Raw genomic sequence first — 17,912 nt, forward strand, 5'->3', positions numbered from 1 at the left:
AAAAGCCTTTATAGTGTATCTGCCTTGTTTAAACTTGGCCCACAAGCATGCTGCAGACTAAAAGGGTGAGCAATGAATTGAGAGTTGATGGCAGGCCCATAGAGGTCCTAAGGCTCAGGTGGTTGTCAGCCATAAGTTTAGCTTAGCTCTTTCAGTAATTTGTCACGCCTTGGTCTGCTCCTGCTGCGCCAGCACGTGCCAGCTTAGTGTCAGAGTGCCTGTTCGCCAGACGGCCACTCAGGCCTAACATCCTGCTGTTAACAGGACCAGCGGCTTGCTGTGGCAGTATGGAATACAGAGCCTTGGCAACAGCCAAGTGCTGTGCAGAATAAGCATGTTCATAATGAGATGTGAATGGCATCAGTCAGTCCCTTTAGAATAGGGTCTAGGCGTGTGCCTCCTCTCTTAGGAAGTTTGGCAGCCTATTCATTAACAAGAGTCATCAGGAGTTCAGCCTATAATAGTGAAGCAGCCCCAAATACACTCAGCCTAATACTTGTGCTATCAGGAATGTATTCTGCTGGGCTTTAAAAGAAAATAAGTAAATAAAATTGTCAGCAGGTGCAATCTCTGAAATGCTAAGTATTAATTTTCTTTCTTCAGTTTCCCAAAGGGAGTTTATAGAAGGATTTATCATATGTGTATCTGTCTCTATTAGCATGAAAATCTTTCTAAAATGTCATTTAACCTTAGTGACTACAGTAACTTGCATATGATTAAGACATAAACACATTGATTATCCCCACTGAGATAGAGCACTAGAAATCTAATGCTCCATTATTTTACCCTGAATTGAAAAGAATGTTCACTCATTTCTAAAGTATCATATTAATGTAGCAGAAACTACAAATGTGCACCTTGGAATAATTCTAATGAGTAACGTAGGCTTTTCAATTAAAAAAATCCAATCACCTACGTTATATTGAGTCACTGGTGTTATTTCATCGTCTCATAATTTGGTAATTATGAATTGGCACTTTCTCCTACTTAATGCAATCTCGTAGAATTAGCATGCTTTTCCACATGACAAAAACGCAATGAAGATCTGAAAACTCTTTTTTTTAATGAGGAAATGGGGAATGAGATGTCATACTGGCTTCTTCAAGTGTTAATTCATAAAGTCATATGTGAGATTCTTCAGTCCATTGTAGATTTGTTTCAGACGTTATCCTGTTATTGGAAATGCATGATTCACCTTCTGAGAAAACAGAAGCTGCTCACAAAAGGAAAAGATTTGCTTTCTCCACTGTGGAAAGCTGCCGCAAGCAGGGGTCCTATTAAGACAGCTGGAAAGTTGCTTCAGCTTGTTACGCTTGTAAGTTTTATTGGTGACTGGTTTTTGATGACACATTTGAATGCTGCGTGTTCCAGGTTGCCGAGTTTTAATTAAAAGGCAATAACCTTGGTTTAGCTTTGTTGTCTGTATTATGTAGACTGTATTGCATGCAAGGTCTTATTTTATTAATACGTATAATTTATTGGTACATCCGATGATACCTTCTACAGTATAACTTTAACGTAAACTTTACACGCTGAGGAATCTTATATACTTCCTTCTTTTAAGTAGCACAATGATCAGTTGCATCTATTCTTTTCCTTTCCCTATAACCTGTACTCCCAATTCAATTATTTTTGGTAGGATGAAAAGAATAATTGTAATGCAAATATTATCCATCAGGAGCATGCTAAACATGCACTACATTTCTGTTGTCATTATTGTTTTTCACATTAAAAATGTAACGTTTTTATTTCCCAGGAATATACTTCTAGGGTCTTTGTTTTCATCCCCACTAACTTCAGAGATCCCTTGGATTCAGTCACTAAACCATGCCTTTTTCAAGAACGATATTTGTGTTGAAGCTAAAAAAAATTATTGATATGATAAATAATTTCAAAAAGTACAGTTCAGTGCTTATGTTTAGAAATCTTAAATATTTTAAAGAAATTTTGAAAGGCATATTTTTCACACCAATGATGTAGTTCTCTACATGTATTTGTATGGATTGAACTGTTAGCATTCTAGGACATTGTGTAACAGCATTTAATTTTGCATGTGAATTTCCTTAACCTGATTATTGCAGTTATGAGGAAAGAGCTCTATATCTTGAAGCAATAATCCAGAATCACAAAGAAGTAATGACATTTGAGGATTTTGCAGCTCAGGTCTTTTCTCCCTCTCCTAGCTACTCTCTCAGTGGAACTGGTGAGTCTCTGTACGTTATTCTTCTGTTTAGCACTAAGAAGCACTTGAGCAGCAGATGTACACCTGTTTTTCGTAGATAAATGCTTGCAAATTTAAGAAGAGCATTCTCCCTCTGAATCAACTAATGAATATCAAAAGGAATGATGACATTCATTTTAATTTGTTTTGCATCAGAGCTATTCACTCAGTTCCTTTCTTCAGCTATCCTGTTAACCCCCGAATCTAGCAAGGTTAATGAACTTTCTCTCAGTAATGTGCTCTGGTTCATTCAGGAGTGTGGGTTTCTTGCTGAGCTGGGAATATGTTGTTCAAAAGCTATGCCTGAATCAGTGCTTACTTATCGAAAAATAGTTCCTCACAGTAGAAGCCGTTGCTACTAATGCTAAATGGGGATTATGCTGCTGAGATACCAGGGTCAGGGATTAATGCAGAAGAAATGTAAGGATAGTGTTCGGTTAGAATATTATAACAGTAATACAGTATGCTAACATTTTCCTTTTAATATTTGATATATGTGTGGACAAATTTCAAACTTCCTACCAATGCCTGGATTGGAATCTCATTTTTAAACTCTATTTCAACAATTATTTCATCAATCTTGTTGAAAGATGGAAATCTATGTAAAACTCAGTGAATGTATTCTTTATGTCATAACAAGATTTTAAGTTAACTTCTAAGGTCAGTAAGATACCAGTTGCTACTTTGTCATTTTAATTATCCTTGATAAATTGGTTTAAAAGGAAACATTAATTCTGAAGAGTAGGTTTCTAGCACCCTAAGGATTAATTTTCCTCTCTTGTGGAAAAGTATACAGTCAGTGCCTGATGAATTCCTTAATCCCTTCTTTGCACCGATTGGGTGTACACTTTCTAATTATTTCATGATACTCTTTTGGATTGTTAAATAGATTATTTCAACCCTGTATAAATGTTTCAACACATCTGCTTTATTCCCTATATTCTGACTTGTTAACAAATATCTTCCATCTAAACTGAAAAATTGAAGGAAGAAATTAAATTTACTGAAATAAATCACTTACAAATAAAATCAGCCATGCATCATTGTTTAACATTACTGGCTCCAATCCTTGAGCTTTCAGAGCTTTGTTAGGAGATAAGAGGTATATGCATGTACTTGTATTGGTCGCCAGTAGCAGCAGGCAGAAGGCTTTGGAGATAAGCAAGCTGGCAGAAGTAAAGGGGAACCAGTGCTATTTACATAATCGCGCCTCTGCTTCCTGGAGAGGCGTCAAGAAACACAGGGATGGCCTCTATTGATCTTTGTTGAACTGGAATACTAAACAACATTAGAAAAGCTTATAACTTAAAGCTTTGATTAATGTTTTCTACATTAAAAAAGTAGAACAGCTGTGAATTAAATTCTTTTATATGCCCTGCCAAAACTCGGAGACAAAAAAATTATCAATTTCAATAGAAATGTAGATTTCATACCCAGTTTTGTTAGAAACTTTGAGTCATTTATCTGTGTAGGTATCAGCAAATAAAAATATAGGCATCTTGGCAGAATTTTAAAATACTTTAAGCATATTTTATTGTCTTCATCAATCTTCCATACTTCTGTTCCACCACATTTGCATATGTTATTTGGTCATCTTATTCTGATCAAATTAAACATAATTAGAAAAGACATTACTATGGAATAACATTCTAAATTCTATAATATCTGTTATATGCAAAAAATACTTAACATTTATTTAAATTGTTCAGAAGAATTGTTAAATAATCATTAAGTACTAGAATAATTTTTTATGTGATTTAATTTTTCTTAATCAGAACTTGTCACAAAATTCAGATCCTGATTTTCAGCCTTCCAAAGTTTGGGGGTGTTTGAAATCATATTTTTAGTTCGGCCTGTTATAATACTAGGGCCAGGCATGAGTCAGATACCAAAACTCGAGTCTCCAAAGTTCAGGGCTGTTCAGAGCTGGGATTTCAGTTTTCCCAGCTATAGTCAGAGGCACAAAATTCCGATCCAGGCTTGAATTTATAAGCATCCCCTGCCAGTCTCCCTTATTCCCCTCCAAGGTTTCAAGTTGTTCTGATTGAGCAAACCTCTAGTCTACTCAGTGTTACAAGACAGTTAATACCTGATTTAAAAGATCTGTTGTAATTAGAGAATGTTGGAAGAACAACACAACAAACTATATACTTGAGAAAATCATTTCATTTATGGGCTTTAGAAAATTCTATATCGTAAGGTTTCAAGCTATTAGAAGAGAATAATTTATTTAATATTTTTAAAACAGAATTTTCTAGATTAGACAACTTCCTAAATCATGAAAATTACTTGTCATATTAGCCTTTACAAAGACATGTAAATCCGTAACTCAGGAATTTCCCTATTCCAGGATTAAAAGAAAATCTATCCATACTTTTACCTTTTACTGTTTAGTTGCTAAATTGTTTAGTGTCAGGATTACTATGAGTCCTATTATAATTAGATTTCAGGATTGTGCACTCTTAGGCTCGAAGTCAATATTGAAACCAGATAGAACTCATGGAATTCCCCAATCATTGTTAATGCTGAATAGTCCCAGGGCTTATAGGCCCTGATTCTGCAAAAAGGTCCAACAGAGCCGCACTGCAGTCAGTGGAGTTCCGCATGGGCACTGTGGTCTGCCCACACCCATCCACCTGGGAGATCAGGGACATCTGGATTCATCTAATATTTCCATTATCACCACATTTTAGGTTAGTACTTTGCAGTAGATCTTCCATTACCAACTCAATATATAAAACCATGAATCAGGACAGTGTGTATTTGTATCTCTATGGGCAGGTGTGGAATATTTTGATCCTTCGTGAGATGATAATGCCATTCCCTTAAAATAAAAATCAAGCTATTATTAAATTAATTTTAATTAGTTCACATCCATTTATTTATTCACATCAATGTCCGGGAAAGGGGAGTGGGTTTATTTTGATGTGAACTATTCCCAGAGCAAGTTTGAAGTGCAAGCAAACACAAGTTGTGATAATTTCAGCTAGTAAGTATTACCAGTGCTGTATTTGTAGATACACATCCTCCCATCCATCATGTCTCATGCAGTTCAGAATTTTGCCTTATTGACATGTGTATGTAGCACAGGTTGGCTGTGCAATTTGTGTGGAAGTGGTATTCTTCCATTTAAGAAATTTGACACATGTTGATAAGATCTCAGGTTACTCTGAGGGGAATGCCCATCCCAAAACAGAGAAATGAAACCTGCAAAGAAAAGTGGAACTGCCCAAGGCAGGCCCATCTATCTGTGTTTTTATCCTCTTCCAAGCAGCAAGCCAACTGGAAAAATTGATCCTGAACAGCTTAAGCTTTCATGGTGAATTTAGGGCCCATTCTTCCCCCCATCCAATCCTCAACATCACCTCATCATAATCCAAGATCACTATATATACAGATAGACAATCCCAGGGATCAATGAGTAGTACAGTTTTATTTTATCTAGGATGTTTTAAGCAGTTAATGAAACATAAGATTCAAAAAGCATCCTGCGATATACTATAAATTAGTGCAGTGAAAATATAGCCATTAACATATGCAATTTGTATGATATTATTAATTACCTTTTGGGGGCTTTTATGCCCTGTTGCACAACCTCAGACTACTAGCAAATAGCAAGGTGCTGCAGAATGGATGTTGCCCCCAGACTCGCATGTGACATGGATTATAAAGTGTGCACTGACTTTAGGCTCCCATTCTGCAGCGTTTATGCAGGTGCTTACCTTTATGCATGGGAGTAGTCCAACTGATTTGTGTAAATATTTGTAGGACCAGGGCCTTTAACTCTTTATATGTAGTGTTAGATCTCCATGCATCTTAGACACTGAAAATACTGAATACTAGGCAGAATGAACACCCCATAACTCATTTATGGGAAGTGCAGATTTAGGATCAAAAGATCAGAATAAGGTCCTTCGTTGCTAAACTGGTACGTTACATGCCTTATTTTAATTAGGCTGAGTATAAGAGTCAACCCAAGAGGTCCTTAGTTGTCCTACAGTATTTAATTATTCTCATCCTGTCCCTCTGCAGATTTTCCCACTTTAAAGGGTGTTCTTAGCTACAATCCTTTCCTCTTCTTCCTCCTGCCTTCTCTGGCCAAAAAAACAAAAACAACTTTGTTGGACAAAATACTGGTACTCCACACAAACTTCAGAAAGTGCAACTTGATGGTGCATCCTTTCAAAAAAGCAATCCTAAATGGCCAATACATATGTACTAACAGGTGCATAAAATAAGTTTCCAAGTCTAATTGCCCTTATTGATGAAACAAATAGAGTAGCAGTATAAGATTAGAAGCCCGACAGTGGTTTTAACTGCTAAGAGATGTAAACATTTTAAAGTTCTAGAAAAGGGAATCAATATTCAGACTTTAAATAACAGTTCCTAAAGAAAGAGCTGTGTGCTGCATATTTGGATACTCATCATGGTAGCTTTCTACTGACATGAGAATCCAGAAATTGTATCTGCAAGCATTCTTTTAATATTGCAGACTTGCAGTTGATTCTTCAAAGGGTTAATTGGAATGGGCACACTTGACTGCTGAGAGGACTGATCTAATCACTGCCATATCCAAGTGCATCTGTTCACCATGAGGTCATTCTTGTGCATGCTAATGATTTGGAAAATAAAGCATAATGCTTGACATTATCAGAAAGCATATAAATAGTGTAAATCTTTACTTTTTAGTCGCCGATGGCCCTTGCAGAATGAAAAGAAAGACAAATGAATCTCAGATTGCACTTTTTTTTTAGGCAGTCTTTATTTATTGTCACGGGGCTAACAGGAAAACTATATAGGAAAACTGTGGCACCCAATAATATATGTTGATAAAGGGATTCTTTAATGAGTATTGTAGCATTGCCCAGTTAAGGAACTGTAGCCATTTCCAGCATTCCCAGGTTTTTCAGGCTGTGGAACTCTTGCATGCTCATTTACATAGGATTGAAACTTGGCAGCCTCGTTGCTCCATTTTTTGTTTTGTTTGTTTTGCTTTTGTTTAAAAAAAGATAGAAAAGGATTAACCTTTCTTTTATTTCTAGAATGTATAATAAAAATGTTTTCCCTGCCCAAGACATATTTACTATTTTTTAAAATACCTTTTGCTGTGTGTTTAGCTTTCATTGATCCCTTTTGATATTTAAAGGGAAAGAAACATTCAGTGCAGCCATGTTATTTCAAAAGACACTTTTTCTAGTTTTGATTTTCTTTGTACTCCTCGCTGTTCATTGTGAACACGTTGGTATGGCTACACTGCAGTTAAACACCCACAGCTGGCCTGGGTCAGGTTATTCAGGCTCGCGGCACTCAGGCTGCTGTAAAATTGCAGTGTAGACTTTTGGGTTCAGGCTGATTCCTGGGCTCTGGGACCCTCCCGGGATGATGGTGACTTCCTGTTCTGCAGTGGAGATAGGTCCATGCGGCAGTTTGACATTTTCTGATCAGGAAAGATGCAAAACTAGAATTGCCTCCGGGGTGTTGCATGACTGGCCTGGAGTGCTGTAGCTGAAGAATCATATACAGCCTGTGCCTGAATTGTGCCTGGATCGCTCCTGTACTAGCAGTTCTTCCATTTCAAAGACAATTTTTATCTCCAAATGTAGAGGAAACGTAACAGATTATGATTAATACGGAGTCTGTTGCAAAGTCTGATTGAACTCAGTATGACTTTGCATTCTAAAAATTGTTAGGTGCCAGGAGGTCAGTGATAGGAGGGAGAATCACAAGACCCTCAGGATAGATTCTTGAAGCCTTGATAATAGATAAGAGAAAGTTACTGTCTAAGCCAAGACAGAGTTTCCCAAATTCACTTAAATATTTAAGAGTTAATCGCTGAGTCCTGTAAGAAACCTGATGTGAAGCCCGCCTTACCTAAGGCTATGCATAACTTTTATAGATAACCAAAAAGGTGTGTCATCTTCTGGGGTACTCTGCCCTGTATAGACCATACAGTTACATCCTCAGTACAGTCATCAGCTCTCACTATGTAAGGTACTGCAAGCCTGAAGGACCCTTTTGTCTCCAAATTCGAATTCAATAACTAGAAACCATAATTTAGTAACTATCTCCATTGCTGCCAGTTCCATTGTGGCTCCATACCTCTCCCTTCAAGCGTATGGTGTTGGGATTGGGACCCTTATTTTGGCTCACTAAAAGTGACCTTCCTGTTAGCCATTTCCTCCCCGTGGAGAGTGGGTGAGCTGGCAGCCCTCTCCTGCAATGCCAGTTCCTCTTTCAGGTATCCCATAAAGTAACCCTTCATCTGCTTCCCAGATCTAGTCACAAGATTAATTCTGAGCTCCATAGGGATCTTGACATGGATTTTCCTACCATTTTGTCCTCAGATGACTCGGTGTAGGGAAAGGGCTTGGCATTCTGTAGGTGGTGGTGGGGCCTTGAAGTTTTACCTACAGGGAATTTAGGGGTTCTTCAGTTTCCTTCCCCACAAAAGAGGCAGATAATTCCCATTCAGATTCAGTCATTGTTAAATGGGTTTGTGTATGTATTAAGGAAGCATACATAGCAGTCTCCCTATTCCATAGGCATTAAAGCTTCTTCCTCTGAAACGTAGTCTCCTCCTAGGCAGAGAGAGAATCTGCGTCAGTACAGGAAACCTGTCAAATGGACCCTTGGCGTTCCATCCATGCCATTATCATCTGCATCAAAGCTCCCACTGATGCAGCTTTTGGGCCTGTGATCCTGAGTGCTTTAGTCCAAGGAACCTCTGGAAAATTCCCAAGATAAGTCCTCCCAGTCTGGGTTTGGGTTTTGCCAGGCAAGGCCCAGCATTCCAGTTGTTAAAGCCCCCTGAGCAGAGAGGGATATTTTGTTCTTTCCATCTAGGGAAGCTATCAACTGGCCAGAGAGTGTGCTTTGGTACCTGAGGATGAAGAGGTGCCAAAGTTTCTGTCAGCTGATAGGTGGAGCTAACTGATTTAACAAAGGAGAAAAAATTCTGTAGTTTTCAGATTGTTGGAGTCCCCCATAGAAAATCCATTTTACAGGGAGGAGCAAAATTTACCCTTTCATCTTGGGGAAATCTGAGATCTGACTGAAACATAAATCCATTTCACATTTTCCATAATTTTGTATGGCTCATTATAGTAAATTTAGAATCAGTGTTCAGACAACATAACACAGAAATTCTGGTCCATCTTCTGGATCTGTGAATTTGTGAGATGAGAATCATTTCCGTGGCAACAAACTGATAACATAAGCAAAATTGTAACTTCACTGAAGAAGCATGTAACAGCTTGGCAGTAATGAAGAAATCTCATTCAAACACAAATGTCTGCCATGGTCAGAAGGACAACACTGAAAATTACAGCCAAAGTTATTTCTCCTTTTCCAGTAAAGAAATTTCTTCTTTCAGGCTGCCATACCCTCCTTAATTCAGTGATCTGCTAATGGGTATGACTAGTCTCAGAATTCTCAGACTCCTCCACTAGCTATGTGCAGTGGAATATGGGAAGAAGACACATGCTAAACTCGCTGTTCTCCTGATTTTTGTACGTTGATCAGACACTTAACATTTTTAAAATTATTTAATATTGTGTATGTTGGCAGATGATTTGCATATTTTTCAGGAAAAAGAAATACTGGAGTTAAGAAGTAAAATGTGTAAGTTGTGTGTCAGGAACGCTCTATTAAATCGGTGACAAAAAGCTGTAGTGAATACCAAGAGCCAGATCCTGAGATGGTGTCAATCAATGTAGGTTGGTGAGCTCCATTGAAGGCATGCTGATTCACACCAGCTGAGGATCTGGGCCCCTCTCTTTTAGAGATTTAGTCAGGCAAAATTGGGAGGCCTAAGAAGGTTGCATACAGTAGCTATGCAGCAGGATTGAACTGCCATGTGGAAAGACCGTCCTGCTCTACAAAGGGAAGAAAAAACAGTGTGGCTGGAAGTTGTTTTGGGTATCAGGACAGGAGTTCTCCCTGCATGTTGCATACCATTGCTCACAATTTGTATCTGTCCCCCTAGGGCTGCTTAGGCTACAGGAGCTACTCCCGGCCTGGACTGTTGTAACCACTATGCGTGGAGCTAGTGGCTATGATCTGCGAAGGGCAATCAGTCTCTCTGCCTGGTCCTGTTTCTTTAAATTGTTGGTTGGGTCAGGGGCAACTCTCCCCTCCATGATCTCTGGAAGAGACAATGGATTGGTGGGGGGAACGTCCTCCCTAGCAATGAGTTGGTAGAGGAAAAAATATTAACTTGATGGGCCTCTCTCTTCTTTCGAGCTGACAGCTCCAGCTGCTTGACCTGTCAGCCAGCAAGAGCGCTCCAGGCAGTATGGCCCCTTTAAAATTTCTTCCCTGGCTGACAAATGTCTGTCAGCCAGCCAATTATGAGCCAGCCCCCTGTGTGATGGTGTCATTCCCATTCACCAACTCCACCCGAGAAGGAGGCAGGGTTGGCTGGCATTTTAAGGTTATCTCCAGCATTATATGGCCTCATTCAAGAGGGACATACTTCTTTGAGACAGATTGCAGCTCCTCTGGCTGTGAAGCTTAAGAGGTTTGTGGAGCTTTTGCTGGCTGGCAAGAAATTGCAGAAGTGGCCTCAGGCTAATCAGAGCCCACACTGCTTTACTTATGTCTGTATTGTAGACCATTGCTTTTGGTTCGAAATTCTCTAATAGAACAAAGGGCCTGATACTGAGGGGTGTTGAGCACCCATTGCCTTCAGTGGGAGTCATGGGTGATTAGCTTCTCTCAGGATAAGTTTACATCCCAGGGAAATATTTCAAGTGCCTCTTAGTGTCAGGGGATTGTCTTTTTCTGAACCACAGATGGCACAGAGGTTAGGGCACTAGTCTAGACCCCTGTTCAGTTTCCTATTCTGCCACAGACTTCCTATGTGGCCTTGGCAAGTCGCTTAGCCCCTCTGTTGCTCAGATCCCCTTCTGTACATTGAGGAGAATAGCACTGTCCTACCTCACAGGGGCATTGAGGGTAAATACATTTAAAGACTGTGAAGCGCTTTGATATCTACTGATGAAACGCTTTGTATAAAAGCTAGGTATTATTACCTTTAACCTTATTGTAGAGTAGTTTTACATCTGGACATTTACCAGTGGTCTGATTCAAAGCCAATTGAAGTCACTGGAAAGAGTTCCATTGACTTCAGTCAGCTTTGCATCCGACCCTAAAAATAAAGGCTGAGTCCTATCATATTTGAGTCTCCAGCAGAGTCAGGGCTAAGCTGTCCTTTGCATTGACATCCTCCATATGCTTCGTGTGTTCTGCTGGCCCAAAGAAATGTGCTGCGTAACAGCTGTCATAGCTCTGGCATGGGGAACAGTACATCACATGCAGCATTTTCATGTATATTCTTTTCAGTTTAAATTCAACTATTTTAAAAAAAGAACCGCCAAATATAACTAAAAGTTAGATGATGTAGTGAATGTGTGGTTTAATCATTATTTTGAGCAAAAAGTTACAAATGAGAGATCTCCAAATAAAGATTTAAATGAGTGATCATGTATAACCAAATCCTTTAATACCTTACACCAGACATGACATTCTTAACACACTGTGCAAATGGAATTCTAGTGTTTTCCTTTCCCACACTCCTGGAGCTTGTTACTGTAGATCTGCATTTCTGAGCATAATGTGTTTAAAACATGTTTGTTTCTGAGTGAATGCAGCCACAATTGTCGGTTAAATTGATGGTTTCTTCAAAATATCCTGAATTGAACATGTAGGCTAAAAGTTTCCAGTTACACTGTGATTATAACTGCAGTAACCAGTGTCTATGCGTGTATACAAGTACAGTATATTGAACTAAGCAGAGTTACTAGGGAGTTTCTTTGTGGCTGTTTATTTAACAATAGACATGACTGTAATATCCTGAAAACAAAGACTTTCATAGACCTGTCATGGCTTATAGGTTAATTACATGTTGTTTTGTACACCCCAGGGCCAGTGCTAAAACTGATAGGAACTCATATCTAGGCTATAGCTAATTCATGCCAATTCTTTCTGTATAACATCTTTAAGTTACGGCCTTTCCTGTGTATTCACACAGCTAAAACTCTCATCCCAGTTCCCATCATCATGCACCTCAATTACTGCAATAGCTTCCTCCCTTGACCAATGCAATCTTGCCCCTCCCATAGCTAATCAGAATGATGCTTCAAGTATCATTTCCCTAGCCCATTACTTTGACCTTGTCACCACTCTTTTTGCATCTCTCCACTGGCTCCTTCTTCTCTATCACATCGAACATACGCTACTTGTCTTCACTGTCAGGGCCCCTCACAGTCAATCCCCACTCTACCTATCATCTCTCATTTGCTATCAAACTATTTATACTCACCTCTGATTGGCCCGTGATGCCAGATTCCTTTGAAAATTTAACAGGTGGACAAACAAGCACCTTTGTGCTTTCTCCCACGCTGCCCAAAGGCACTTCCCCTAAAAATCTGCAAAGCTACCTCATTATCCACCTTCAGATCCTTCCTCAGCACTCTCCTTTGCCCTGATAGCCTACAAAAAACTTGACAATGGTTAAGCTGTTGATGTGCAGAGACCATTGACCGCCGTCCAGACCAGTATTCTCACATTGTTTACTTGTACTCCCCTGTCTGTCTGTATCCATCTGTTGTCTCTTATCTTATACTTAGATTGTAAGCTACTTGGGGCAGGGACTGTCATTTTGTTCAGTGTTTGTACAGCACCTAGCACAATGATGTCTTGGTCCATGACTACAGTAACACAAATAATGGGATAATAGTAGAATAGTTTAGGGTTTTTTCCCATAGTCTAAGGCTTTAAACCCTTTAATAACTGCCCTGATGTTAATCCTTCTGTCTTTATTTACTTAAGCATTGCATGTTACAAACCCAGCTTTTCTTTCTCAATCTTTTCCTTAAATGAAGGAAATGTTTTCCCAGTTACAGCCAAAACACTCTGATGTTAGTTTTGCCAATCAGTTTCCCCAGCCAAACTTGGACAACAGAGAAAGGAAAAGGAAAACATTTAAATATGTACTCCTTTTTATGGTCCAGCTGAAGTAGATAAGTAGTGACTTGTCAAGTTCAGGTAGGAGTTGTGCTTTTCTCTGGCAGGCAGACTCCCTGGGCCATTTTAGGTCAATCTGGATGGCTGGATTGGAGGCAAAGTCCTGTTGTTAGAGTAAGTTTTCTCCTTTTTCCCGGTAGCAGGATCCATTCTGAAACCTACAGGACATCATGGCCTCAGGTTCATTGGACATGACATCCATTAGACTGATGGCTTGAGAGAAGGAAATAAAGGGAGGCAAAGAAAAGGAAAGACAGTATCGATACAGATCCCAACTATGGGTTATTCCTGATTTATACTCTTAGGCAGTGGTCCATGTCAGTCTTTTTTCCAGAGATTTTCAGTATTCTTGTTACCCAAGCAATCTTACCTCATAAACAATACAGCTTTGATCAATCTTAGAATCTATCGACAAAAGGCCAGTTCTCAAAATGAACTCCTTAGCATAGTTTCAGATAAGTGATTTTAGTTCTTTTCCAGAGTACCAGGGAATAGTTCATAGGCCTTAAATATCTTAGGCCATTTATATACTAGTGGCTTTTGTTGGCACAGCTAGGTCAGTTAAGTCACACACCATCACAGCTATGACTGCAAATGGCTGTAGTATAGACCTGGCCCTAGTCTTTCTCCTGTAGACAGAGCAGATCTCTCAGTTCCATTGTCCCAACGTGCTCTATAATCAGAAGTGTCAGAATCTTTAGAACAATTTTATTTTTAAAAGTTAGAATCACTGGATAAATCTGATCATCATAAAAAATCTTTAAATTCTTGCATAATTCCAGTCTCAAAGGGAAATTAAAGCAAGGCACATTTACAACTGCATTTTAATAATTACCTCAGATATGTGACCGATTACATTTAAACTGCGAATAATCCATATTTGATTAGAATTAATATTGAGACAGATAAGAATTCTTTGAGCCTTGTCTCTCTAAACTTTAGATGCAAGATAGACAGTATGCTGGGATTAGGTTAACAGTCCAGCAAGGACAATCATCATGTGAAATCATGGTTATTAGGCCAGAAGAAAGAGCAGAAGGCCCTTGGAGCGAAGGATACCTTTTTGGGTAATTCGATGAGAGGGTCAACACAGAAACAATTACACCGTAGAAACTCCTACAAAGAAACTTCAACTTATGAAGGGGCTTGTCTACAAAACATTTAGTACACGGCAGTTGGGGTGTCAATCTGCCTTACACTAGCGTGCCGTGCGGTATGTCCCTTTGGACCCTGCCGCTGTGCACTAACCATTCCCTAGTGTGCTTTGATCTCCTCCCATTTCAAAGTGGGGTATATCAAAGCACACTAGGGAATGGTTAGCGTGTGGCAGCAGGGTCCATACTCACCCTTAGTGCTTGGCAGGCTAGCGTGGGGTATATTTGCACCCCAGCTTGCCGCAAACTCAGTGTTTGTGTAGGCAAGTCCAAAGATGTTCTGAAAAATAGGAACCTAAACTGTTTTTCCTGCATAGTGATTACAATGGTTAATGCCTTACATTAGGGAGAAACTAAAATTTCCCTCTTTAGAGATACCATAAGACAGTACATTTGGGGGAGGGAGGTGTCAGGTCTGAAAAGTCAGGCACATCAAAGGATCCTGAAAAGTGTAACAGAGTTGTGCGTCAGGGAGGGGGCCATGACACAAGACATCTGAAAGAAGATGTGCCTCTCATGCCACATGTTGAAAGGGTCAGAAGGGAAAAAAGATGCAGGCTCTGGAAATATATGGTGTATGTAAGGGCTATTCAGCTTAGAAAAGGAACTAAGGGGATGGGTATTATAGAGATCTATAAAATTATGAATGATGTGGAAAAAGTGAATAGAGAACTGTTATTTACCATTTCATGCAATACAAAAACCAGGGGCGCTCGATTTAAATTTATAGGCAGCAGGTTTAATACAACAAGAGCAAGTACTTTATCACAAAATACACAACTAAACTGTGGAACTCATTGCTATGGCATGTTGTGATGCCAAAAGTATAACTTGGGTTCAAAAGGAACTGGATAAGTTCATGGAGGATAGGTCCATCAATGGCTATTAGCCAAGATGGTCAGAAATGCAAACTCAGAACGACTTAAAACTGACTACCAGAAGCCAGGAGTGAAAGACAGGTGGATCACGTCATAATTGCCCTGTTTTGCATACTCCCCTGAAGGTTTGGTACAAGGCAGGTTAGGATACTGGGCAAGGTAGATCATGGTCTGACCCAGTATGGCAGCTGTTATTTCTTATGAGTCTTGAATTGTTTTGAGTTAAAGTTGCTGCATTATAAACTTGAAGGGAAGACAACCTTCTAATCTCCTGGCAGGGATATTTGGGTAGATAATGGTTCCTAGCCTGAAACACTCTACTGAGGCAGCCACCTAAGAAATACCGTCACCACAGAATAGTTTATGAGGAAGGCTAGCCCAGTGGTCAGGGTACTGATCTCAGACTTCAGAGACCTCAGTTCAGTTCTCTGCTCCGCTATGGGTTTCCTGTGTGACCTTGGGTGGGTCACTTAGTCTCTCTGTGCCTCAGTCCCCTCCGTCCCCTCCTCCCCCCCAGTGTTAACATAGAGGTAATTGTATTTTCCTATTTCACAGGAGTGTTGTGATTATTAAAAGTGGATACTACAGTAATGGGAGTCATATAAGTATGATGAATTATAAGGAAAGTGAGCCGACCGTGAGGAGTGGCAGGAATAAGGGACCTAAGGTTGAATTTACAGATGAGATGATGTTGTTGTTCTCTATCTTTTTGTTCTTACTTAACACACACAGAACCAAACTCCCTCAGATGTTGCTGTGACAAGGGACGGACAGAGAGAGAACATACCAAACATACATGCCTGTAGTTTCCCAGCGACGAACCCTTTTGGGAAACACCTGCCTTTTCTCCCCAAGAACATTTGTCTTTAAAGGGAATGTATTTTCAATTCTTTTAGCATTTAATATTTTAAAACTAAGATTTTCAAGTCAAGTGAAAGAGGTTTGCGGCAAAGTTGCAGTCCATCTGTATTCTTAGAGCATTCTTTCCTTGGTTACTATATTTTTTCTTTGATTCAGGCATTGCTTCTATAAAATGACATGCTTTATTTCAAGCATGTTTGATTTAAAAATTACTTGGGCAAAAGAAACACTCATGCAGTAAATGGACAGATGATAATGTTGGTATTATTGGTATAAGAAGAATCCTTTTACCCCCAAAATCTCTCACTTATACCAAAGTGGGAAAAGAGAAGGAAAGAAGAGTTCACATGAAAGTTTCAGAACCAAGACTCAAGAGTCTGTTGAGAATGGCAGACAGCTAACCATTTTCTGTTGGTTTGATGTGAATAAAGTTGTAATAAAATGAAAAAAAGATAACTTGGGATATGTCTTCATTCCAAAAAACGAGTTCTTAACTCAGGTTAGCTAACTCGGGTTAAAATAGCAGTGAAGACACAGCAGCTGGGTTTTTAACTCGGGTTAGCAGCTTGAGTTAAAGCCTATAGGGGAGCCTGGGTTGAACTAGAGCTGCTAATCCAAGTTGAAAGCAGAGTTGCCTTGTCTTCACTGTTATTTTAACCCAAGTTGAGAACACACACTTTTTTTGTAGTGAAGACATACCCTAAGGATATGTCTACACTGCAGTTAGACACCCCACGGCTGGCTCAGGTCTACAGGGCTGTTTAATTGCGGTGTAGACATTTAGGCTCAGGCTGCAGCCTGAGGTCTGGGACCCTCCCACCTCACAGGGTCATAGAGCCTGAGCTCCAACCTGAGCCCAAACATCTACACACAGTTAAACAGCCCCTTAGCCTGAATCAGCTGGCATAGGCCAGCCATGGATTTTTAATTGCAGAATAGACATACCTTTAGATACCTAAACATCAGGTGCAAAATACTGCAACCCTGGAACTACTAGTTCGCAGAACCAGACTTAGACAATCAAGGATCCTAGACACTTCCCTAAATGAGGCCCCTTCAGGGCTCTGGCCTTCCTTGGAACGGGACAGGAGCAATCCAATAAACTATGTGTTGGGGAGCCCTCCACCACTTCTTTTCAGGTAGCCCTGGCCCTTCTCTCACCAACTGTCCCTGTGTTGGCAGGTTGAGTTCCATCCCAGAGGTGGGGAGAACTCAGTCGCTACCTACCAAAGCAGAGACTGCTTTGCCAACACCACCTCAGCAGAGCTATGATCAAGTAACTGCTGTGAGGGTGTTGTCAGGGCTGCCCACAGAGCAACAGGTGTCAGAGTTAACAGCCCTTTAGACATCTGAACTGTTGTTTCAGGCTTTCCACAGACTCAGGCAGGTCTTGCTGCATCAGTTACACTCCGATCAAGTCTGAAAGCTTTTCTTGCGAAAAGAGAGATTTGTCAACTTGGTCAAAACTTCCCCATTTTGTACTGTGCTGTCCATCTTCTGCTTCCTTTACCCTCCCACCCATGAGATATTAGTGATAAAGCAATTTCCAGGTTTGCCAAACACCCCTGATCCCATGTTAAAAAATCATGAGTAAGGCCTCAAAAAATCTTGAGATTTGCTTAAAAATCAGAATATTTTTAAAATAAAAAATGTGGGGGTTCTCTTCATTTGTTTTTCTGGTGTTTGAGCCTTTAGGGTTCACATTTTCCAGGTTTTCTTAGCATCAATGAGGGCTAGAAACTTTTTTTAAATGAAAGATGAGATTCTCATCTA

The 17,912-nt window shown here is 39.8% G+C and overlaps 1 protein-coding gene across 2 annotated transcripts in view; it reads left to right on the forward strand.

Moving 5' to 3' along the window:
* The window catches only part of RALGAPA2 (Ral GTPase activating protein catalytic subunit alpha 2), a 271,768-nt gene that overhangs the window by 245,021 nt on the left and 8,835 nt on the right, over positions 1-17,912 (forward strand). For both annotated transcript variants that reach the window (XM_054021951.1, XM_054021952.1), the window contains exon 38: positions 2,082-2,203. In XM_054021951.1, the coding sequence (XP_053877926.1) occupies positions 2,082-2,203 (122 nt within the window). The remainder of the gene's footprint in view (positions 1-2,081; positions 2,204-17,912) is intronic.

This window comes from Malaclemys terrapin, chromosome 3, assembly GCF_027887155.1.
Source record: "Malaclemys terrapin pileata isolate rMalTer1 chromosome 3, rMalTer1.hap1, whole genome shotgun sequence".
NCBI lineage: Eukaryota > Metazoa > Chordata > Testudines > Emydidae > Malaclemys > Malaclemys terrapin.